This window comes from Sus scrofa, chromosome X, assembly GCF_000003025.6.
Source record: "Sus scrofa isolate TJ Tabasco breed Duroc chromosome X, Sscrofa11.1, whole genome shotgun sequence".
In the NCBI taxonomy this organism is placed as follows: domain Eukaryota; kingdom Metazoa; phylum Chordata; class Mammalia; order Artiodactyla; family Suidae; genus Sus; species Sus scrofa.
The window spans coordinates 108472899-108497742 of NC_010461.5; the positions used below are offsets into that span (position 1 = coordinate 108472899).

A 24844-nucleotide genomic window follows, 5' to 3' on the forward strand; every position below is an offset into this window, starting at 1 on the left:
TTCCAATCAGCCTCCATCACCACTTCCATGAAGCTTCTTCACTGTAAGAAATGTCTTCTCTTTTATACTGCCATAGCATCTAAATCTTATCCTTCTTGCGGTGTCTATGTTGCGGCACAATTATTTATGATTATTTCTGTGGTAGGCACTTTTTCAGTTGTCTGCTCAGACAACCAAATCTCTACCTAGGAAATAACAGTCCAAAACAGCCCCCCAATCCTAGCTGCTTTGATGATGGGTGGACACCTGACCAAACTGAATCAGTAAGATTCTCTCCCTAGGGAACTTGAGTTTGAGACTCAGGGATTCTGCTGAGTCCTAGTGCTTTTGATTAAACTGAAGATATGTTGTTAGCCTGAGCATTGCTAGGACTAGCAGAAAGCTCAGAGAAACAAAGAATATTGTTTGAACAAAGAAAAATGAAGTAGACGTGCAAAGAGAAATGGCTATCGTGTGAGGAGAAATTACAGGGAAAAAAATCAGGATGTTGGCATGGTATTTACTACCTGCTTCCGGTTGCTTTCACCAAAGTTCTACAAGAAAGGAATTAAACTAGACCTGAGGAAGTCTGCCAGTAAATATAAAAGAGATACAATGTTTCTAAGATAAGTACTTTCTGTCTACATACTGTAGTTTAAATCAACAAAATTGTCCCATAATTTAGATCCTTACAGGATTGAAAAAAACCAAGGGCTTCCATATCTTAAAACTAAGGCTGGCACAATTCATGGCAAAGAATGGCAGCCATGGTGGAAGATGCAATTGGTGGTCTAGGCCTTTCTCAATTAGACTTTTATTAAAAAAAATTCCCTGGGAGTTCCCATCGTGGCGCAGTGGTTAACGAATCCGACTAGGAACCATGAGGTTGCAGGTTCGGTCCCTGCCCTTGCTCAGTGGGTCAAAGTTCCAGCGTTGTCGTGAGCTGTGGTGTAGGTCGCAGACACGGCTCGGATCCTGCGTTGCTGTGGCTCTGGTGTAGGCCGATGGCTACAGCTCCGATTCGACCCCTAGCCTGGGAGTCTCCATATGCTGCAGGAGCAGCCCAAGAAATGGCAAAAAGACAAAAAAAAAAAAAAAATTCCCTGCCAGACCAAGGGGAAAACTCTGCTGACAATGATCTAATTATGAGTGATGTCTCATTACCCAAGGTTATTTTAGGACTAGGGAAATGAGTAGCATACAGAGATGACTAGATTAAAAAAGAATACTTTTTTAAAAAGAATGTGTATATATATGTGTATACACATATATAGATACATATTATATGTATACATTCTTATACGTAGATATGTATGACTGGATCACTTTGCTGTACAGCAGAAACTAATGGAACATTGTAAATCAACTAAAATAGAAAAAAATAAAAATCTTAAAAAAAATAAATAAAGGAAATACAGTGGAACATAAGAACAGGGCTTGGAAAAATTCAGATCCCCCAAGTATCACCTAATTTTATCAAAAGGAGGACCAATACCACAGATTTATCTTTAAAAAAACAAAACAAAAGGACAATTAGCTGTGCCTTCTCTACCCTAAGGTCATTGAGGGACGGGGGCCTGGGCAGAGTCCTAAGGCCTGTGACTAAACTTTTAAAAAATGTTTATTAAATTATAGTTGATTTACAATGTTGTACCAATATCTGCTGTACAGCATAGTGACCCAGTCATACTTTTTCTCATTTTATCTTCCATCATTTTCTCTTTCAAGAGATTGGATATAGTTCCCTGTGCTATACAATCAGACCTCCTTGCTTATCCATTCTAAATGATAATTAATAGTTTGCATCTACTAATCCCAAACTCCCCGTCCATCCCATTCCCTTCCCCCTCCCCCTTGGCAACCACAAGTCTGCTCTCCATGGCCATGATCTGTTTCTATTCTGCAGATAGGTTCATTTGTGTCATATTTTAGATTCCACATATAAGTGATATCATATGGTATTTGTCTTTTTCTTTCTGACTTACCTCACTTAGTATGAAAATCTTTAGTTGCATTCATGTTGCTGCAAATGGTATTATTTTGTTCTTTTTTATGGCTGAGTAGTAGTCCATTGTATATATGTACCACATCTTCTTAATCTAAGGCCTGATGCTCAATTTAAGACAGAAATGTCTAGGCTAGGGTGAAGATTCGAGGACATGAATTGATGACACCTCTTCCTTTGACTATCACCCCATGAAAGAAAATTTAAATCAAATTTATTGTGGTAGAATGCAGACTTTAATTGCCTACCCCAACATCTATTTTCTCCTTCTTTAGTAACAGATTCCCAGTTTTTATCTGGGCATATTGCCATTTGAAATGAAAAACTAGCTTACATTTCCCTACTTCTCTTGCTTAGGGAAGGTCATGCCTTTAAGTCATGGTCAATAAGACATAGGCCATGTCTATGTCATAGGCCAAGGTGTTCTGTGGGCCTTCTGAGAAATTTCCTTAGAAGGGAAAAGGTTTCTCCTTCTTTACCTGTCCCCATCCTACCACCTGGAATGTGGATATGATAGGTGGTGTTCTCGCAGCCATTTGGGGCCATGAGGATGACAACCAGACCCTAGGGATAGTGGAACAGAGAGCTAAAAGGAAGTTATGTACTTCACACCAGCTCTGGACTCTACCTCCAGACTTAGGAAAGAAATAAACTTTAATCTTGGGTTTTGGGTTTTTACCTTATAGGAAACTAAATTTAATGCTAAGTGGTGTATCTACTAATTTTAAGGAAGTGCATTGCCAGACAAAAGCCAAGCCTGGCCGAAAAACAAAACAAAGAAGAAAACCACAAAACCAAAAACAGAAAACAAGCCCCCCTCAAAGGCCTATGATTTTTAACCCCTAAGGCAATCCCCAAGTCACAGAACTCACCTCTACAGGAAGTGCATTGCTGAAATGGTACAGTCCTCAGAAGAGTAAATCTTCCTAATGCCCCTTTCGGGAGCAGCCAGATAGGAAAACGGACAAGCAAGATGTTCTCAGAGAACAGAATCAGAGACATCCAGCTGGATTGAGCAAGAACTCACTCTATGGCCAAGTCAAGGAGCTGTTATTATTCATGTATCTGGTACATAAATTGGTATGATATCGATTGGTAATCTTTGTGTATTATATAAGTTTTTTCCATTTCCAAAAGGGATGTTTTATTTAGTTCATCCTATTTCCTCTCCAGTATTACACATTGGATGTTTTGGATGGTGTAAAATGTAGCATTTACTTATAAACATGACACCGTAGGAAGCTACATCAAGACCTGCCCTAGTGAACTGTGAATCACTGAAAGATCTGATCTTGGACTTCATGTTGGGTGCACTGGGGATACATGAATTTGGATCTTCTCTCTATATAGAAGGCATGAGTACATTTGCATTTGTGTGGTATTGTGGCATTATATTCATTGAAAATCTTTTGTAAATTTGTAGGCTATCAAGTTCATATGTTGTTTTCGTCTGTCCAACCTACATTCCCAGTTATTTTGGGAACAGTACTCTGGTGTTCCTTTAAGGACAAGCTCTCTTTCAATACACAGCTTTGAGCAGATATGTCCCACTCCCTGGTTCAAAGAGTAGGTGCATAAACTAACCTGGCCAATTAGAATGTTATATCCCCTGGCTTCAAGAACAGGTACGTGACCCCTGTGTTCATAGAAGCGCTATTCACAACAACCAAGACATGGAAACAACCTCAATGTCCATTGACAGAGGAATGGCTAAAGAAGATGTGGTACATATATACAGTGGAATATTACTCAGCCATAAAAAAGAAATAATGCCATTTGCAGCCACATGGATACAACTAGAGACTCTCATACTAAGCAAAGTCAGAGAAAGACAAATGTCACATGAGATCAGTAATAGGTGGAATCTAATAAAAATAATACAGAAGACCTTATCCATGAAACAGAAACAGACTCACAGATATAGAGAACAGACTTGTGGTTGCCAAGAGGGAGGGAGGGATTGTGAATTTGGGGTTAGCAGATGCAAAATATTATATATAGAATAGAGAAACAACAAGGTCCTACTGTATAGCACAGGGAACCATATTCAATGTCCTAATAAACCATAATGGAAAAAAAAAAAAGAATGAGCATGCGATCGAAGCTGGTACATGCACAGAACTAAGCCAATGAACCAGCCCTTGGAATTCCAGTGGAACTATTGGGAACAATGCACTCTCTTCTGGGTTGCTAATCTAGTTAGATATAAGTGTGGACCTGCTAGTGATAAAGACAGAGTTTGAGCGCCAGCATATACTGTGCCTGAAACGAAGCCATCCATGGACCTTTCAATTCTTTGACCTATTACATGCCCCTCCCTTACAGCCAGAAGAACTCTGACAAATAGACACTCATATCCTTATAACGCACCCCTGCCCCTGTTATATTTCTGCTAAGAATCATTGACTGACAGTAGCTTGTGGTTTGTTTCCCTCAGAGCTATCGGTATTTTTTCCTTCCATATCTGTCTTCCTTGTCTGATCTGCTTTTAAGCCACACGTGAGAAGCCAACTCCCATCCTGTTTGTTGTGTGTTTCACCTTTTCTTTATTCACCTTAAAAAATTATGTAAATTTTATGTTGGTTGATGCTGCTTATTTTTAAGCATCACCTTGTTTAAGGATCTGTTTTGGGTAGTACCAAAGAGAGAAGGAGTAGAAGTCAAGGCTTGGAGATGGAGAGACAGAGCAGGTGAAATGGGAGAGAGGCTTGGAAAATGTCTTGGGAGACCTAGAAGATCAGACAGAAGGAAGGGTGTTTGATTAGCCGTAGCTGTTTTGTACCCTATTTCGTACCCTCTCGGTGCTCTGGCAGATGTGGCAGAACCTCAGCAGGAAATGACTGGGTGAGACAGTGAAAGGGGATGAGCTCTAGGAACTGTGGCTCCCAATCTTACAAGTGGGATTCTTGGGTCCAGGCTTAGAATGGAAGTAGCAGTGTCATCTGCTTCTTTTTTTTGAATTGAATTGTGGAAAGATACATACAACATAGAATTTTCCATATTAAGGTGAATAAAGAAAAGGCGATCATATATATGTATACATTATATATAATATGTATTATATCTATATCAACATGTTATATATATTCCATTATATATAATGAAATATTATTCAGCCATAAAAAAGAAGGAAATCTTTGTAACACCCCTTTGTAACACCCTTTGTAACCCCCTTTGTAACACCATGGACGGATCTTGAGGGTTATGCCAAATGAAATAAGACCGCCAGAAAAAGGTGCTGTATGATCTCGCTTCCACATGGAATCTAAAGACCTTGAACTCATAGAAAGGGAGAATAGACGGTGGTTGCCAGGAGCTCAGGGGTGGGAAAAATTGAGAGAGGTTGGTCAAAAGGTACCAACTTTCTGGAATAAGAAGAATAGGTTCTGGAGATTTAATGTACAGCATAGTGACTATAGCTAATTCTACACTGTATACTTGAAAGTGGCTGTGATGGTAGAGCTTTAATGTTCTCATCATAACAACAACAAAATGGAAGTTATATGAGGCAAAGGATGCCTTAATTGACCTCATTGTGGTAAACATTTAGCAACATATACGGGTATCAGGTCATCACACTGTACACTTTAAACTTATGCATTTAACGTCAATCACATCTCCGTAATGTTGGGGAAAAAAAATCTACCATCTTAACCGTTTTTAAGTGTACGGTTCAATGGCACTTCATTTTGTTCATATTGTTGTGAAACTATCACCAGCATTCACTTCCAGAAACTCTTTTCATCTTCCAAGTTCCAAACTCTGTACGCATTCTGCAAAAACTCCCAGCCCCTTGCACTCACCATTCTGTTTTCTATTTCCATGAGATTGACTATTCCGAGTACCACCTATAAGTAGAATCACAGAGTATGTGTCCTTTGGGGACCGGTTTATTCTGCTTAATGCACCCGCCTGAAAATTCATACGTGTTGAGGCATGTGTCAGTATTTCCTGCTTTTCTAAGGCTGAGTTAACATTCCGTCGCATGCATATACCGCATGTTGCTTATCCACTCATCCGCTGACAGATACCTGCTTTGCTTCCACGTTTTGGCTGTTGGAATAATACTGCCATGTATATAGGTGAGGTGTACAAATATCTGAGTCCCTGCTTTCAATCAAATCATCTGCTTTTAAAGAAATGTGCAAGCTTGGATTAAGAGCATATTGGCATGGAGTTCCCGTCATGGCTCAGTGGTTAATGAATCCGACTAGGAACCATGAGGTTGTGGGTTCGATCCCTGGCCTCGCTCAGTGGATGGAGGATCCGGCGTTGCCATGAGCTGTGGTGTAGGTTGCAGACGCAGCTTGGATCCCGCATTGCTGTGGCTCTGGCGTAGGCCGGTGGCTACAGCTCCGATTCGACCCCTAGCCTGGGAACCTCCACATGCTGCGGGTGCAGCCCTAAAAAAGACAGAAACACCAAAAAAAAAAAAAAAAAAAAAAAAAAAAAAAAAAAAAAAAGAGAGAGAGAGAGAGAGAGAGAGCAAGAGCATATTGGCGGTGACCAGTATGAACAAAGGACCAGAAGGGCTCTCTGAATGTTTATGACTGCACAAAACCCTCAAGGTCCTTGAATGAGCATCTAGGGGGAGGCGGAGGGGAGGGGCGGGGGACTTGTGAGTTCTCTCCCAGTCCATCGAGTGGGGGCTCAAAGGAGATTAAATTTAAATTGAAATACAGAAATTTCTTATACCGATTTTGTAGAGTATTTTTATAGCTGCTGCACTGATTTGACTAACTTTTGAGTGCTTGCTGTAACATGAGACTTGACTCTATTTTCTCCTCTCTTAGTATGTGAGGTCTTTACAACAGATTTCAAGTCTGAGCAATTTCTTTTGATTCCCCATAGGAGAAGTAGCAAAAAAAAAAAAAAAAAAAAAAAAAAAAAAAAGGTTAATTGAATGATCAGTGATAAATCTCAACTCTAAAGCTTTCAGAGGAGTTCCCATTGTGGCTTAGTGGTTTAAGGACCTGATTAGTATCCATGAGGATGTGGGTTTGATCCCTGACCTTGCTTGGTGGGTTAAAGATCCGGTGTTGCCATGAGCTGTGGTGTAGGTTGTAGACGCGGCTCAGATCCCGCGTTGCTGTGGCTGTGGTGTAGGCTGGAAGCTGTAGCTCTGATTGGACCCCTAGCCTGTGGGCGCGGCCCTAAAAATTTTTTTAAAAAGCCCAGAGAGGACAAAAGGGCCATTCTATGATCTGTTCATTCAACATAGGATACTACTTTTTAAAAATTGTGGTTATATATTTATGTCATAAAATTTACCATTTTAACAAATTTGTTGTACAATTCGGTGAAGTATATTCATAATATTGTGCAATCATCACCACCCTCCAGCTCCAGAATTTTCTACCACCCCAATAAGAAACCCTGTACCCACTGAACAAGTCCCCATTCCCCGCTCCTCTACCCCCGGTAACCTAGATTTTACTTTTTGTCTCTATGCATTTGCCTATTCTAAAACCCAAGTGGAATCATACAATATTTGCCTTTTGTGTCTGACTTACTTCACTTAGCATAATGTCCCTAAGGTTTAGCCATGTTGCATGTGTCAGAATTTCCTTCCTTTTAATGACCATTAGAGGAAGCATTCCATTGAACATATGTACATTTTATTTATCCATCTGTTGATGGATAATTGGATTGCTTTCACCTTTTGAGCATTGCAATAATGTTGCTATGAACATTGGTATGCAAATATCTGAGTCCCTGCTTTCAATTCTTCTGGGTTTTAGACCCAGGCGTCGAGTTGCTGATTTATATGGTATTTCTATGTTTGAATTGTTTGAGACATTGCCAAACTGCTTTCCAAAATGGCTATACCAGCAATGCAGAAGGGTTCCAACCTCGCTGCATCCTCAGCCTCACTAGTTACTTTCCACTTTTAAAAACATAGCCATCTTAAGAGTTCCCGCTATGGCACAGTAGGTTAAAAATCCAACAGCAGCAGTTTGGGCTGCTGAGGAGGCACAGGTTTAATCCCTGGCCTGGCGCAGTGGGTTAAAGGATCCGCTCAGATTCAGTCCCTGGCCTGGGAACTTCCATGTGCCCTGGGTGTGGCCATAAAAAATACAGATATCTAGAGCTATATCTACATAGCCATCTTAGTGAGTGCGAAGTGTTATCTCATTGTAGTTTTGATTTGCATTTCTCTAAGATGATCTTTTCATGTGTTTATTGGTCATTTGTATATCTTCTTTGGAGAAATTCTGTTCAAGTCCTTCCTTTGTCCATTTTTTTTTTCTTTTTTGGCTGCCTTGTGGCATATGGAGTTCCTGGGCCAGGGATCAGATCCAAACGGTAGTTGCAACATATGCCACAGGTGCAGCAACCTTTAACCCACTGTGCCAGGTTGGGGATCCAACCTGTGTCCTGGCACGGCAGAGATGCCGCCGATCCTGATGTGCCACTGTGGGAACTCCCTTTTGTCCATTTTTGAATTGAATTACTTGGGTTTGGGGTGTTGTGTGATACGACTTGTTAAAATCACTAGGTTAGCTGCTAGAAATATAGCAATGGGTAAGGCACAGACCCCAGAAACTCCCAACTTAGTGGGAGAAGCAGACAATATTCTAACGCCAGTGACCATTCTCTGCAACTGCAAATAATGGTATTATGAGAGTTTCAAAGAGGGGGTACCCTAATGGAGGCGACAGGCAGACATGAAAGTGTTCCCGGGGGGATATGGTACTTAGTGTCTCAAAGGATGCTAGCCAGGCTAAAAGGGGGAGGATGTACATTCCTGGCAAAACGAAACTGATGAGCGATGGCTCTCAGTGGGCATGAAACAGCAGGGCATGGGCTGGAACCTCCAAGCATTTACCTGCTCTCGGAGTGCCAAGTCCACCGTAGGCAGAGGCAAGAGATGAGGCTAGAGAGGTAAACGGGCTGGATCCCGCCAGATGTTGTAGGCTGTTGTGTGTTTATGCTTTCTCCCGAGCGCTATGGGGCGTCTTTCGAGGGTTTTAAGCAGAGGAGTTACATGGTGAAACGTGTGTTTTAGATCAGAGCTTCCTAATTTTTTTTCCCACAGTACATCATACGTGGCATGAAAACAACTAGGAGGGAGAATTGACAGGATTGCTAAAACTAGATGGTGGTGGAGGCGGGGTCAGAGGTGATCCCCTGGTTTCTCGCCTGGACCCCCAGATGGAGCTGCAACATATTTGAGAGGGAAGATTATGCGTTTAGGGCTGGATGTAAAGATTTGCTTTACTACGAGAGGACTGGCTGGAGATGCCCAATAGTCATTAGGTTCTTATTGGCTCTACTGGCTCTGCAGGATTGAGCTGCATAGACCAAGAATCCAGTTCAGTGTGGAAATTCTTAGGGGAATGTCCTGCTGTCTAGCACTGGGAACTATGTCAAGTCACTTATGACGGAGCATGATAATGGGAGGAAAAAGAATGTATACAAGTATGTGTAACTGGGTCACCATGCTGTACAGTAGAAAAAAAAATTGTATTGGGGAAAAAACAAAAAAAAAAGAGAGAAATTCTTATGAGAATGACTATACTAGAGGTCCACCTTCTTTGTAATGTTTCCCAGCTCACAGCCTCCAAAAGGCAAACTTTTGGACGTACTGTGTGCCTCTCAACTTTGTCCGCAGCTGAATGTAAGAGGGATAAATATTGGACTCATTAATCAAATGATCTCTTATGAGAATCAGGCATTGGGTGCCCCATGATTTAGTCAACTGTTTGTGGGGCACCAAGCTGGAAGGGCAAATAGATCACTCATTCTCAAATGGTGTCCCCAGGTTCTCAGAATCATTTGAGAACTGGTTAGAAATGCACAGTCTCATACCTCATCTCATAGCTACTGAATCAGACTCTTAAATGGGCCCCCATAATCTTAGGTTTTACAAACCTTCCTTCTGGTGCAGGCTAGCCTGGATGCAGACTCTTAGATAAGGCGATGTTCTGGGAGTAGCCCTGAAAATCACCCAAGTGCTGATACGAAAGTAGAGAAAGCTGGTTTGCAGAGAGAAGCAGGAGACTGGAGGAGAAAGACAGACAGACACAGAGAGACAGAGACAGAGAGAGAGAGGAGAAATGAGCTACCTGAAAACTTCCCAATTCCCTGAGCACCAATTGTTCTTCCTGCAATTGGCATTTGTGAAATTTCCCAGCACCACTGCATAAATCCTTGTTATGTAAATTGCATTTTCTTCTTTACAATAACAATGAGGTCCTACTGTACAGCCTTGGGAACTCTATCCAATCTCTTGGGATAGGCCTTGATGGAAGATAGTATGAGAAAGGGAATGTATATACATGGACGACTGGGTCACTTTGCTGTAAGTAGCAACTGACACAACGTTGTAAATTATACTTTAAAAAAAGACGGTGTCTTGCTTTCTTAGTTGATTATTTTTCCAAAAATCTTCTGTCGTGCATTTGCGTGGCTACTGGATGAGACATCATAGTTGATCATAACTGGATCAACCAGACCTGGTTACTGCCCTTGAAACACTTGGCTTCATGGAGGAGGAAGACTATGCTAGAAGCGCTGTAGGGGAGGTGGCTGCTGAGCTTTGAGATGACCTCCTTCGAGTTATGATGGCATTACACCCCCCTATACCCATCGTAAGTTGAAACATTCCTAAGTCAAAAAACTGAGTATCCAGGCTTAGCCTCGCCCACGGTCTATGTGCCCAGAACACTTACATTAGCTTGCAGTTGGGCCAAATCATCTCGGGCAGAGCTTATTTTATAATAATATGCGGAATATCGCCTGTCATTTCTTGAATGCTGTGCTAAAGGAGAAAAAAACAGAATGAAAGCGTGGGTACGCAATGGTTATGTTTTGGATGTTTATACTCATGATCACGTGGCTGATGGCCGTTGTCCAGTTGAAAAACCGTAATTTGGGGACCATTTAGAGTAGCTGCTTCTCAGTGGTATCTGGTAAGGCCAGAGCAGACCTCAAGGAAGAGGTGAGCGTTGGTGTATAACTCGGATGAATGAGTGCAAAGAAGAGGAGGAAGAAGAGGGGAAGGGGTTCCAAAGAGGGAGGAAAATCGCACAGAGACATGGGCACCGAGGAGGTGCATGTGGGGAACGGTGGGTGGGGTAAGAGCAGGTACCGACTCAGAATGAGATGCTTCATTCTCTTTGTTGAAAACCAGGGAAGAGACGTCTCCCCCACTCCCCTCATGTCTTTCCAAATTTCTTTGTCCCTTTCAAATGTATGTAGATCTTTTTCGTGGCCCAATAAGCCTCTCGATAGTCTCACAGCGGGAATGTTTCCTCGGGGACCAGGGAGCCATGGCTTGAAGATGCCAACATCAAGGGAGCTAGAGCCCCGTCTCTTAGTTCCTACAAGAGCTGAGGCGCCTAACTTCTCTGGGCACCTTCCTCCAATGTGCAAAACTCTCTCTTGTGGTAGGAATATGATAGGTTTGTTTCTCCTATGGATGAAGTCAACACAGTGGATGATCGGGTTAGGACGAACTCTGAATGACAACAGGTGCTGTCAAGCCCTCTTACTTCAGGACTAACTAGTTTATCTTTACTGTCTGTTGTTCATTTCTGGCTTCTCTTGAAAACACCTTTCTGCCTCTGCGATCGCCTTACCGGGTTGCCTCTGATGCTCTTCCCACTCCCTTTAAATGTTGGTTCGGTAATACAAATAGGCGCTCCCATTGTGGCTCAGTGGGTTAAGAGCCCTACGGAGTCTCTGTGAGGATGATGGTTCGATTGCTGGCCTCGCTCAGCGTGTTGAGGATCTGGTGTTGCAATGGCTGTGGCACAGGCGCCAGCGGCAGCTCTGTTTCCACCCTTGGCCCAGGAACTTCCATATGCTGCAGATGCATCTGTAAAAAGAAAAGTTTTCTTTCATGACTGCCTTTGTGGAGAGGGTTTTGGGGATGGAAAAATCTCACTTTTAAAATTTCCCCAACAGGGGTGTGGTTTGTCTGGAGTGTACAGGTTACAGAAGGCAGGGGGAGAGCTGAAGCTGTGGAGGCCTAAGGAGGCATTTTTGGGAGATGGAGACAGGTTCGACCTTAGAAAAATGACTCTGGCAGTAACGTGGCAGGTGGATTGGAAGGGAGGAGGGTCCAGTGTCATAGCAGGTGGACACAAAAATAAAAAAAAAATACTATTTAAGGGCTCTTTTTTTCTTGTTAGGGCCGCACCCATGGAATTTGGAAGTTCCCAGGCTAGGGGTTAAATCAGAGCCGTATCTCTGACCTACACCACAGCTCACAGCACTGCCAGATCCCTGACCCACTGAGTGAGGCCAGGAATCGAACCCACGTCGTCAGATACTAGTCGGATTCATTTTTACTGCACCACAACGGGAATGCCTGTAAATTTTGATTTTTTACCACAGGGACAGTTCCCCAGGATGTGGCGAGTAGAGGACAATAGTGGGTGTGGCCGCATGTGTGACACTCCTTGGCCATTTTTCCTCAATGGCTCGGGTGCTCCTCTGGCCCCACAATCTCATCCCAGTGGTTCTGGCGAGGCATCTTCAGGATCTAGACCCTCTCTGATGACTTGGGTCAGGAGAAAGGAGTTGCTCATTACAGCGGTCTCTACCACTGGCTGGTGCTCAGGTTATGATAAACATTTGTTTGATCCCCAGTGAGGGCCTGTATACCAGCCAAAGTGAGGTCTGGCTGCTAGTTCAAGTGCATCATTTCAAGTAGCCCCTACCAGAAGCCCCAGACTGTGACCACCGGTTGCCTGGATTCAAGCGAGTTCAGCTTTTCCTAGTATAACACCTCATACATGGATTTAACTGGGGACTTTGTACATAGAAACAGAGAAGAACCGAGACATTGGAATGAACTACAGATACATTTATTAAATAGTTAACAAAGGCACATCAATAACCACTTACTATATATATATATATTATATATATGTATAATTAACACAGATATGATTCTCTCTTAACTGCCAATTTGCCCAGCAAAGAATTGTTCGACTCGTCAGGTCGGGAAGGCTAAAGGCAAAGTCCCAGTCCTGACTCTACTCTTCCCCCACCCTCCTGAAAACGACACTGATCCTTGATGGGTTGACTATCATTTGCTGGAGCCATAAGGTCTCTAGAAGCGTGCTGACTGCAGAGACTCGGGTTCGTTCTGCATTCGCAAGTCCAGCTGCTCGCGAACAGGCTGGCTGTTTTAACAGGTGCTGTTGCTACTGCTTGCTGCTATTCATCCAGTTACTCGATGATTTTTGACCAGTTTCTCTTTCTGCACTGGTGCGTGCATGCGGTGCACCGACTCACTCATGGGGTGAAATCTCCCTCCCTCTCTCATCAGTTCTGCTCTGGGTGTCCCGCCTGCCTCTGCAGGGCACTCCGTTTACATGCACAATACAGAAGTGCCAGGCCACCCAGCCCAGAACTTCCTTCTTAATGCCACTTGCCACAGCCACTTTGGGATGCTGTGCTTTTGATTGGGGGCAACTATTTGAAAGGACAGGAATCAGATCTCCTGATGCTCTCACAAGCCTCACCCTTCTGTCTGGGTGGCTGCCCTTTGCATCACTGGCATTCTTGGCTTTTATTGTCTGGGCTCCCACTGTCCTCCTGCCAAAGGGAGAGATGGAAGTCCAGGCACTAAAAGGAAAATCCAGGAGGCTCAGTTATCGGGCACTTCTGGTACAGGGAAGAGTCACATTAAAAACTCAAGAGTACATGCGTCTGTGTGCTGAGTATTAGCAAGTATGAGGCCACTCCAGAAATGTCACTGTTTGTCAGGCCCATCACTCTGTCACGCGCTTTCCTGCAGAGGCTGCCCTGGGGTGGATTCAAGTCTCTGGGATTTGGGGATGCTCACTATATCGTCAGGGTTTTTGGTTCGATGTGCTATCAGAACTTTCCTGACAATGACAGAATCTCGAGTCTTTCTTTGGCCTTCTCGAGGTGGCAAATGATGGTACCACCCACCCATAGGAATTTGGCTGCTCGTTAAATGCTGTGGTTCAAGTGCCCAGATTCGAGCTGCAGTAAAACTCGCAGCCCGGCCAGTCTCTAACACCATAGTGATTTGTCACTTAAGAGCTCTATGAACTGCTCTTCACAGCCTGAGATGTCCAACAGGAAAGTTCTGGAGGAAAAAAAAAAAAATCCATTCTCGCCCATCATCTACCGGGGGAAGCAGGTCTGATCGGTTGTTACCATGGGGCTTCTAGAAAGCCAGAGGCCACCTTGAGGGTATGAGAAGGGGAGGGGCTCAAAGGGAAAAGGCTGAACAGTGCCAAGGTCAACTTTGGCTAACATCCGGTTTTGCCTATGGGTCCACTTGCCTCTGGCCAAGAGAAAGCCCGTCACGATGGCGGCTGAAAGTGCCTGCCCTGAACTCTTTGTTCTGTCATTCAGCAGCTTCAAAGAGACATCAGCTGAATTCTTTAGAGGCCCAAGACCTCTCGTAAATGTTTTAAACTGAACCGCTCTTAGTGCTAGAAATGTTCAGTCACAGAAATGTATACAACACATCCAAGGGCCCAAAGTCGGCTTGTCAAGAAACGCCACAGTGTCAGCCACACTGAGAAATGGTAAAGCAGGTGCGAGGGGCAGGGGAGCTAGTAGCTCTGTCTGATTCAGCTGATACTGGACAAGGATCCGACCTCCTTCCAGGCCCTTTTCGGTTACAGACACGTGGATAATACTTTACTCGGTCACAGCCTCTCATCCAAAGTCTCTTCACCTTAGTTTTCTATCAGCCCGACTACTGATTAATGTTTTTCATTATGAGGAAATCTGACAGAATAAAGTATTACCAAGCTTTACACTTGGCTTTCAGTAGAGAATAGGAAACGATCATGCCTTCATCCTTGTGCCATGTGTGGGAGATAACCAATTTTAAGTGAGAGAAGATATCTTAATGGAAAAATTCATGCGTCCTGTTGATATGAAACCATTGGTGCCAATCTCGAGAAGAATGAAATGAATGACACTGGTCTCCTATGTTACACTGAAGATGCAGGATAGAAATGAGTAACAGGAAAATATAAACTCCTAATAAGATATCTTAGACGATGCCTCAGAGTTTCTGAAGCACAATAGAAACCAATAGGCATTCTCGCAAAATTTTTAGTGTTCTTTTGCTGAAACACAAGTGTATCTTTCTTGTGTCAGTGACATCAATTTTATAGGAATAATACATCTAATACAATGGATGGATTATCTATATAATTCGAAATACTGAAGGTATATATTGGAAATAAATTTATTCTATGTAAGAACTATAGTATTGAACCAAATCACAAATTTAAATTTTATAGAATTACAAAATATTTGAATATACTAGAAGACAAACAGCTTTTAAGTGAATTCTTAATGTGTGAATATGGATTCATAAAAAAGACATAACCCCGAAATTTACACATTTTATTAAAAGAACAAAAACAACATAGAAACAGCGTACTAAAATGAAATGCATAACGCACACTTCTAAACACGAACAAGCAGTACAGCACAATAACTTGGAAGAAAACCAAAAAAAAATCAAAGCATCTGCCCTACTGATAGCAGTTGAGGGAATGAGCTATTGCATTTTTGAGGCAAAAAATTATGAGAACAGTTTATATTTGTTAAATATTATGATTATTTAAATCTATAATTGTTGCACAGGGATAATAATTTTTCATAAGTATTTTTAATTGGCGTTTTTCTGCCCAAAATATGTGCTTCCATTTTCTACATTACACCAGATTGTTGTTGTGTGAATGCATAAAGTTAAAAAAGAGTCAATTTAGGAGCAACTTTCTTTCCAATTTTTACAAAACTTATAATTTGGGGGCATGTAACAAATGGTTCATTTTCTAATAATTAAAGCAGCAACAATAATCAAAGAAATTTATTTTGCAAAGGGCAACCCCACAATCCAATTATATCATTGGTCACATAATTCTCTCAACTGCTAGACACAAAAGACATAGCAATACAACAATTTGGCTTCCATCATTAACAAGTAGCATCTGCATACAGAAATAAAGCTTTCGAATCATGCAGTTTTATGACAGATAAAGCCTTAGGTTGTGTGTCTGGGGAGAAAAGAGCAGTGCTTAAAGTTGGGTTACTTTAAGGTCTTATTACAGAAGGTTTTTGTTTTTTAAAAAATCAAATATGATGTAGCTGTGAGTTATTTCACAGTGATACATTTTTTTTTTCCCTTTTAAGTTTACTATAATTGAGGATGGGTTCTATTTAAAGATAAAATTCCTCTGGAATCATCCTGCTTTGGAGTATTGATGTGTGGTTCTCTTCCATGCAAAACAAGTGGAGAGGCTGGAAACTGTATGGATTAGTCAAACTAAATTCTTTCTGGGGCTTAATAAGAGAGGTCTTTTCAGTCTCTTATTTTACTTCCTTAAAACGCAGCATTGTGTTTAAGCTCCAAAGAGTGTGACCCAGGGGCTGTCATGCCACCCATTAATTGGCTATCTTTTGTGATGCTTCTTAGATTCATTCTTACTATTTTATAGTTGATTCTTCCAGACTTAAAATCTTACTATATTTCTATCGACCTTATGAAAATACATTTGCGTGGCTTATAGATTCGCAAAGACATTTCAACACAAGAACATGGGTTAAGCTGGGAGGATAGGTCGGCGAGAAGGTGAAAGTCGGAGTCCCTAACTGCAGAATGAATGTGCATCCCCAGTTTAGGTCGTTCCTTGGAAATGCCGGTCAGCCGGTCCGGCTGTTAGCTGTACGGCTGATTCGAAGTGACTGTGGTTTGAAGGGGAGAAAAAAATAAAGGAATTTCTAACCAACTAGCCCTGAGCTATTGGACAACTGTAAGGCTTAAACCGCTTTCTGGCTTTGGCTTATTTTCCCGTCTCTGCGAGTGAGAAGCAGCAACACGCGCAGCGATGCTGAGACCGATTCCCTCCACCCGGAGGGCGAGGGCGACAGGGCTCCGGGTGGAAGGACTCAAGTCCCTGCGGTGATCGGTGATCGATCCTCACACCCTCACACCTTGCCAACCTCGACCTTCCCCAGGCCTCGTTGCCTGGAGGCAACAAAAAGATACACGGTGAGCTATTGGTGACCTGGGAGCTGAAACTGGCAGAGATGGTGTGACTGAAACAGTCTTTTCTGGCTCCGATGTACCCAAGATTGTGGCAGTCTCTTCTGTTGAGTCGAAACAGTGGGAGGCTGAAGCGACACAGTGAAGCACTGTCTCATCTGGTCAAGGCAAGGCCGAAAACAGCTTCCGCTGAACAGGTATAAAGTGAATAGGGCCATTTATAAAATTGTGCCAGGAGCCTTCTTCCCTCTATTGAAGGGAATGAAATGCTCCGGGCTGGTCATACGTAACTGTTCAATCACATCTTTTAGTGGTTGCCAATTCGGTCTTGGCAACTAGTGAAAAAAGAAAACCTCCACCAGAAACCTGCTGTGTGTGTGTGTGTGTGTGTGTGTGTTTGCAGTGAGGATTAATTTGAAAATGAAACCATCTCTGCTAGCGGTCTTGCTGAAAGATGAAGCACCTTAACTTTTGTTCAGTGCTGTTAGCTACAGTGGGCCTGTTACCTGTAACCAGTCTTCTCTTACGGTGGGTGAGTGTAGCCAACTAGAAAGCCTCCGTAACAGCAAAGCAAGATCATGCCTAAGTCTTGTAGCAAAAAGCTCCCTTCTTCTCAAAGCCTTAGAAAGAACTCTCTACTTTTCCACTATTATCACAGACTTCTTATATTAAAAAAAAAAAAAAAAAGCTCCAAGATTGCTTTCATGGACTATGTACATAAGTGCAAAAAAGGTGTGTCTCACACGTTCGCACCCTAACTGAGACCATCAGTTAACTGCAGCATATGTCTCTTCCACACTGTTAGGGGGTCATTCCACAGTATCTGTATGGATGGTTTCACAAATATGAATTAATTTGATCTTGTATGAAAGTATTAATTGAATGCTTTTGCCACTCGTTAACCCTCATTTGGATAGATTTGTAGAAGAGAATTTTTGAAGCTATAGCTATGCCATTTGAATAGAATAATTTTGAGTAAGAGAATTTTTGAAGCTATAGCTATGCCATTTGAATAGAATAATTGTGAATAAGTTATACAAAGAGATCAGGACGTTTGCTAAGTACGACTGTGTTTGGCGTCGAAATACTGTGGAATAACCCTATATCTACACAACAAATTCTACCAGCTGGAAAGCCTGATTCTAGAATCCAAGTGTTGTAAACTTTTTGCTCAAAAAGTCACACGAGGACACAAATTCAGCTTTCACATGGGAATTTGGGATTTAAAAGAAAAACCAACCACTTCTGTTTTCTGAGCTGTATCTGCTACATGCTCACACTGTCAAAAACCACACACAGTTTACAAGTAAAATCTTCACACACAAAAAAATGTCTAAAGGTAGCCATGTTGTAGGTTTGTTGCTAAAGCAACGACTAGATATAATTTGTTAAAAATTATTTGTATATAAAGTTAAGTTTGTTCTTAAACTGTGAACTGTAAGGAGTAGCTATGAACTATACTCTATACCTTGTCATGCTTCAGTGTCAGTTTAGGACCTATCTAGGCAGGTTAAATACATGTAGTAAAATTCTGAACTTTCTCGAACTCTCCTTCAAAATTAAATTCTTTAGTTACTTAAAGATATGAAAAAGGAATAAAATAAAAACCTTAAAAACTAACACAAACAATGAAAACATGGCAACAATGCGTGCGTTGGTGCTCAGAACCTCTATTTGTAATGGTATTTACAGTTTGATTAGCTATCAACGAAACTAGCAAAAAAAAAAAAAAGGGTGTTATACTCTTTGACATAGTGTTTATTCTCTTGCCTTGGGCGGGGACCTGGTAGAAGAAAAAAATTGGGCCACGAGCTTCCTAATTCCCTAACAGAACTGGGAAATTCTATTTCCCTCGACATATTTCCCTATTTCTCTTTCGATGGGTGTGAAATGTTGAAGAGGTTAAAGGAAGATTCCGGTTTCTGTTCATTCTGTGCATCACAGACGGCCCTACAGACGAAAATAACTTGAAAACCTGTGGCTGCCTTTTACCCAAGTGCATCCTCGGCTGCTCGCCCAAGGAGTGGGGGAAGGGCCAAATAACACTCCGAGGGGCCCAGGGCCCCTCCCCACAGGTTCCTTCAAACCATTTAAGGCCGATGCAATGTTGTCTTTACTCAGCCACCACTGTGCTTACTGGTCGTGCTGTGAAACAGAGATTCATGTTGTACAGATCATCAAGATTAAAGTTATTTGGTTCCTGCCGATGGTATGGGAAGGGGGTACTTACTCTTCCCAAACTGCAGAGCTGGTGAGCTGAGGCTGCCCGTTCGTGAACACAGCCTCGGGGTGGGGGACAACACTTAGGGCAAGATCAAAGTGCTTTAGCATGTTCGAAACGGATGGAAAAGACTGATGGCTTAGGGAGAAGGTGGCTTTTCACATCACGATTAAACTACAAATTAAAGACTCTAATCTAGACAGGTGAAATGAAATGCAACAGCTAGTTGAGGAATCATGCTCCAATTGCAAAAGCAAATACTGTCTTTAAAATAGCGCTTTTATGAATCCATTGAATTTAAATCTTACTCCCCCTTTAAAATATACTTATGGTCACGGAGTACTTTAAATTTTTTTGGACACCACTAAAACCCTCTTAAAATGAAACGTTTAGGTTATTTTGTCTGTATACATGACCCGTCTTATCCAAGTTTCAGCACACTTGCGTATTTTTGCAAATGGCTGAGAGAAATGGACAAAACCAATCGTTTTGGATAAATAAAAATAGAGGCCCTGGTAAATTACAAAGCTTATAAAACGTTAACTAAGAATCACAAGTGATTAGAATTTTATATATACAATTAATCCAGTAAATTGTTGTTTAGAGTCACTGATTAGTTTTGTGACTTGTCTTTTTCACTGGAAATTTATAGTCTAATGACTTATCTTTTCTTGAATAAAGATAACTCAAATAAGTCATTGCACAACTCGTTACAAGAGTGCTATCTTAAAACTGCATTTCTGTCAAAATTCTTTTGCATTGGCTCAAAACTTTAGTGCTTTGAGTTTTCTTTCTTTAAATTCATAAAGCAACTTTTCAAATGCCAGCAATATCAAAATTGTGGCACCAAAAATACAACTACCCTGAATATCTCCTACTGAACCTCTTCCCAAAAAACAAAAAACAAACAAACAAACAAACAAAAAAACACCACATCGCTATTCATGTCTTCCAGTGCTTAAAGCAACATGCAAACAGCTGTACTCTAGGTTTATTGTCCACGTGCATCTTTGTCAGAAGTTTAAAACGTTAAATGAGACAATATGTTGCCTCAAAATGGCAAACAACACAAAAAAAGTTCATTTTGTGCTGAAAATGTCTCTCTTTTAAGGAATATACCTAGAGTAGGGCAGGCGCATCGTTCCTGTATTCAGGTGATCAAATTTGCCCTTCTGGAGAGGCACTGGCACAGGTTTTTACAAAACTCAGTTCTAAACACAAGTAATTTCACAAAGGCATACTCTACTTTCTTCTCTAGCCAGGTTACCATTTTGGGGAACAGAAATTAAGTGGTTCAAGTCAGACACCTCTTGTTCTCTGACTCCAGGCAATACTGTTAGCAGATGACAACGGCTCAATACAAAAGCAAGATCATTTAGCAAGCGCTGCTGATCGAGATTTGGATGGGTAATTAAGATCAACAGGATATCAGCTACCTAAGAGCTAATTTTGCTCTTTTGGATTCTGAGCCAAAACGATCTGCTTTGGGATGGAGTCGCAGGTGTTCTGAAGCACAAAGAACACGAAACAGAGGAACGACCAGGGGTCAGGAGTCCGGGCTCAAACGTTAGCTACCAGGTAGCCAGGTGGCCCTGGGCAAGTCACATGCCCTGGCCATGAAAAGGTTTGGCTGACTCCATTGTTCTACCATTCAAACACTACCAGCCGGCTTAAGGTATCCTAAATTAGATTTTCCCTTTGCTTGTCATTTTCGTGAAGGAGAAAAAGAATCTTGTTAGACACATCAAATGTGATGATGTTATACGTCCCAGTGAGAGAACATACTTAGTGGAAAATATTAAATCTGTCTAAACGGATGCAAAATATCACATGGTTCCACCCCTGATTAATAACAGTAACTTTAATAACTGAGTGGGATGGAGGGGGTATGTCACATACCGTAGGAGTTAATTACTATTTGACTTGGTTATACAGTTATCTCCTAAGCCTTAGTCATGTAAATTGAGTTCAGCTCTGGAGTGTAGCCACCATCTCATCCAAAGGGTGCTAAAAACCTCTCTGGTCCTCTCTATTATAATTTTCAAAACATCCAAAGACAAAGAAAGCCAAACAAAAAAGAGGCTTGGTTAGGAGAGAGCCTGTCGTCCGCAACGTTTGCGAAGGGCAACACTTGAGCCCAGATCACAGGCACTGGCTCCTTCACTGAAATGTCTAACAAAACTGGAAACTCCGTTGAACTGAAGCTGTTCTTTCCAGAACTTTCAAATGAATTGAAGAGTAATTTCAAATGTCTCCCTCCTTCCCCCCCTCCCTCCCCAGCTCCGCCATTTCCCCAAACCTATACTCAAGACACCAGCTGTGATCAACAGAAAAGACTGTCCATTTGGGGAGGAAAGGCCTCACTTGGAACCAATTCTCTTTCACCCTGACTGACTTTTCCAGATTGCATCTTACTTATTATTCAGAGTAGCCTAAAGAGCATGAGCCATTTGCATTCAGAAAATGGTATTTGTACCAAAGGTTACACGGCAATGGTTTTTACACACTTTCCTCCAATATGTTAAAAATGATCTCCACGCCCCCCTCTCTCTGCTTAATTTATAACCTGTAATTAGAATACCTTTAAGCTTCCAAGAACCAATTTTTCAGCTGAAGGTGACAAATGGCTCAGTTTTAGACTCTCAACCTAGAAAACAGGACCCTTGAGCCACACACACACAAAAAAAAAATGTAATGGGCACTTAACATAATTTTTAGTATAAATGCTGAGAAATTCATTTAAAGGTAAATTCTAGTTTTTCAAGCTGTTAGAGAAGTGAAATTTGGGTTAATGTTTTACGAAGTTTCCTTTTTTTTTTTTTTTTTTTTTCTCTCTCAGGTAATTATTTCTCACCAAAAAAAATCTAGCAACGTGGTTGTATTATGCAAGGTCAGATCTACAGGTAGAAATTATACACATGCATGTTTTGGACAGACTCAAAAGTGAGGCCTTTTAAAATGTCTGCCTCAAGAAACCTACAGAAATATTCTAAAGAGAGGGAGAGAGCACGTATTGGTCAAGCACATGTGTTTCTGTTTCCCATTAATAACATTTTAGTTGATACCAAACACTACACATTACAGCAAAACACTCTAGTATGTAAAAACCTAACACAATACACCACAATACAATACAATCATAGAGAAAAATGGTATTGGATAAACTATTGTGTAAACAAAAACGGTAACACTTCAACAGAGACGAATATTTATCCACCAAGAATGACAATAAGCCAACAGTCCACTATAGAGATTCACTTAGCACAATATGATTACTGAAAAATCACAAAGCATAACATGATAAATCACAACATTGTATGGTGTTCTACCTAATTCCCATAAGATAGATGGTTGTTATTAGTTTTCCATTTGTGTTTTAACATCACCATTGTTTAATGCTTTTTTAAATTTGAATTTGTCGGTTGGGACGTTTGTTTTGCTTAATATATTGACTGCACCACGCTTATTGTTGTGTTGGTAGAAGAGGACATACGTGAATATATATAGAAAGGCCATATGGAGGTTCTCACGGAGAGATTCTGATACTCCATAACCCTGTTGTTCAGAATTTCAACTGAAATGGAAAAAAAAAAAAAGAGTGAGAAATAACTGGAGGGTTATTGAAGTAGGAGTCAGGATACTTGGTTCTTGTTCCAGCTCTGTTGTGTGAACCATGTGCCAACATATTCCCCCGTCTGAATTTCAGTCTACACCTGAAGATTGGGTCGCTGGAAATGGTCACGAAACAGTCATAGACCATATGCTAGTCTATGGTTCTCACTGAGTGCCACTGAGGATGCTTGCCCTAAGTTAACGGAGAGGCACTCAGTGGTTTCAGGCACTATCTCCACGATGCCAAAACTTTCTGATGAACAGCTACCCATCCATCTACTTCCTCCAACAAGCCTACCTTGTGAGAAAACATATTTGAGAACCATTTTGAAAGATGCAAATATTTAATAAGCTTTAAATGCTTTATCTGATGTTCTAGAGGCCTGCAGAAATAGCCTAGGTGCGAATTCTGGGTACACATTATTTTACAAGATTGCATTTTTGAACTTGGCGAAATGTTCAACATCTGCTACATACGGAAACGATTACGGTGTGCCAAATACCTCTCAATTTTTTAATGGAATCAAGCAAAGAGCAATCACGATTCACAAACATGTTCTGTTGGAAAGTGAATGTCATCTGGCAACTTTTGTTTACCTTGATGTGAAACAGCCCATGAGAATCAGGCAAGTGTTTAGAAAACCTAGGTTCTCATGTTTGGTGCTATTCTCAAGTTGCCACTATCCCAAATGATACTCCTGCAAACCATTACAATATACAGCTACTTCAGTTATTCTGTGTACTCAAAGGTGTCTTTTTAAAACATTCCTTGTGACTGAAGGGACCAGTCTATTTAATGTACAGTTTATCTATATGCTCTGTCCAGAACAGTTAGTGTTCTGGCCCTGTGTGTCCTCAGCAGGAAAGCAATTGCCAGCCAGATCCTGGGGGAACTAGTCCATCCAGAGAATGGAACTCTTGGCTCCTTCAACCAAGTGAAACACTCCAGTTTGAGAGAGCCTCAAGCTTTCAATGGCTAATGGATGCAATTCCGAATCGGTAACATTTGTTTAATAAGCCCCTACCATTAATTAATTAAGATGCCTCAGAGTCTTAAGTGACTTCTAAAGTCACGTGTTCCAAGTGAACGACTGCTGAAATTAAGTGTGTGTGATTACAGGCTCTGGACCAGGCAAAGGGGAAATCAGAAGCCAAGGGGGAAAACTCTGAAGACAACAACAAAAATTACAAAAAAAAAAAAATGTGCCATGATCTGAATGAAAATGAGGCTTACATTACTAAATTATGTCACACAAAATTGAAACAGCTGGAGCAATTCTCATAGACTTACACAGGAAGCCACACGCAGTGGCAGAATGTGAAAGCCCTCTTTTCGATAACGTCTTAGAAGCATATGACTTACTGTCTTTAAGATAATCAGCTCAGTCCAATTGGGAGAAGAGTACTTTGCTTTATTTCAATAAAAAATAAAGCTAGAAAAATGTTCAAAGATGACCATTCAAAAATGATCTCAGCCTTTGGCTAACAAATCATATCCCTTTAATAATGGGAAAACATTTGGGAAAAATACGATACCAGCTGTCATTTTCACATAAAAAATCACCTATTTGCTCTCTACATTTCAATGTGAATGCTTTTCAATTTAGAATGCTTACATCAAGCTCTTAAGTTATAAGCAATGTCTATTAATGAAAATATTAACCACAGCCTTTAGCAAATGCAATTATATAGATAAAAGATATAACCTACAAGTATTATTTATATTAATACTTAAAGAAACTTACTGTTCTACTGGTAACTTCTACATCTGTGAAACAAACATGCTGCTATTCAGTTCATCTATTGATAATGGGGGTATCTATAGTAGTAAAAAAGATTTTAGATTAAAATAGTTTCTTGAGAGAATTCCAGTTATTCTGTTCACGGCTTGGACATGGTAACCAATAACCATCATCAATTTCACCGAAAAAGATTTAGACATATTAACCATATCCACTAATAGTTAATTTCGCCAACCACAGGTTAGAATATGGTTTGTTTGCCCGATAAATGAATTGCTCTGTGT

At 41.2% G+C, this 24844-nt stretch overlaps 1 protein-coding gene and 1 long non-coding RNA gene across 26 annotated transcripts in view; one reads left to right on the top strand and one right to left on the bottom strand.

The window, feature by feature from the left end:
* Positions 1-24844, top strand: part of LOC106507043 — a 152386-nt gene that overhangs the window by 124341 nt on the left and 3201 nt on the right. The gene's annotated exons all lie outside the window — the stretch shown is intronic.
* MBNL3 (muscleblind like splicing regulator 3) overlaps positions 15326-24844 on the bottom strand; it is a 124673-nt gene continuing 115154 nt past the window's right edge. For 15 of the 25 annotated variants that reach the window (XR_002340532.1, XR_002340531.1, XM_021079441.1 and 12 more), the window contains 2 exons: positions 24564-24637; positions 15326-22780 (listed from right to left, as the gene is read on the bottom strand). Coding sequence is in view for 23 of the 25 variants with exons in the window: in XM_021079441.1 (XP_020935100.1) it covers positions 24581-24637 (57 nt within the window). In the remaining 2 variants the exon portion in view is untranslated. 25 annotated transcript variants of the gene reach the window in all.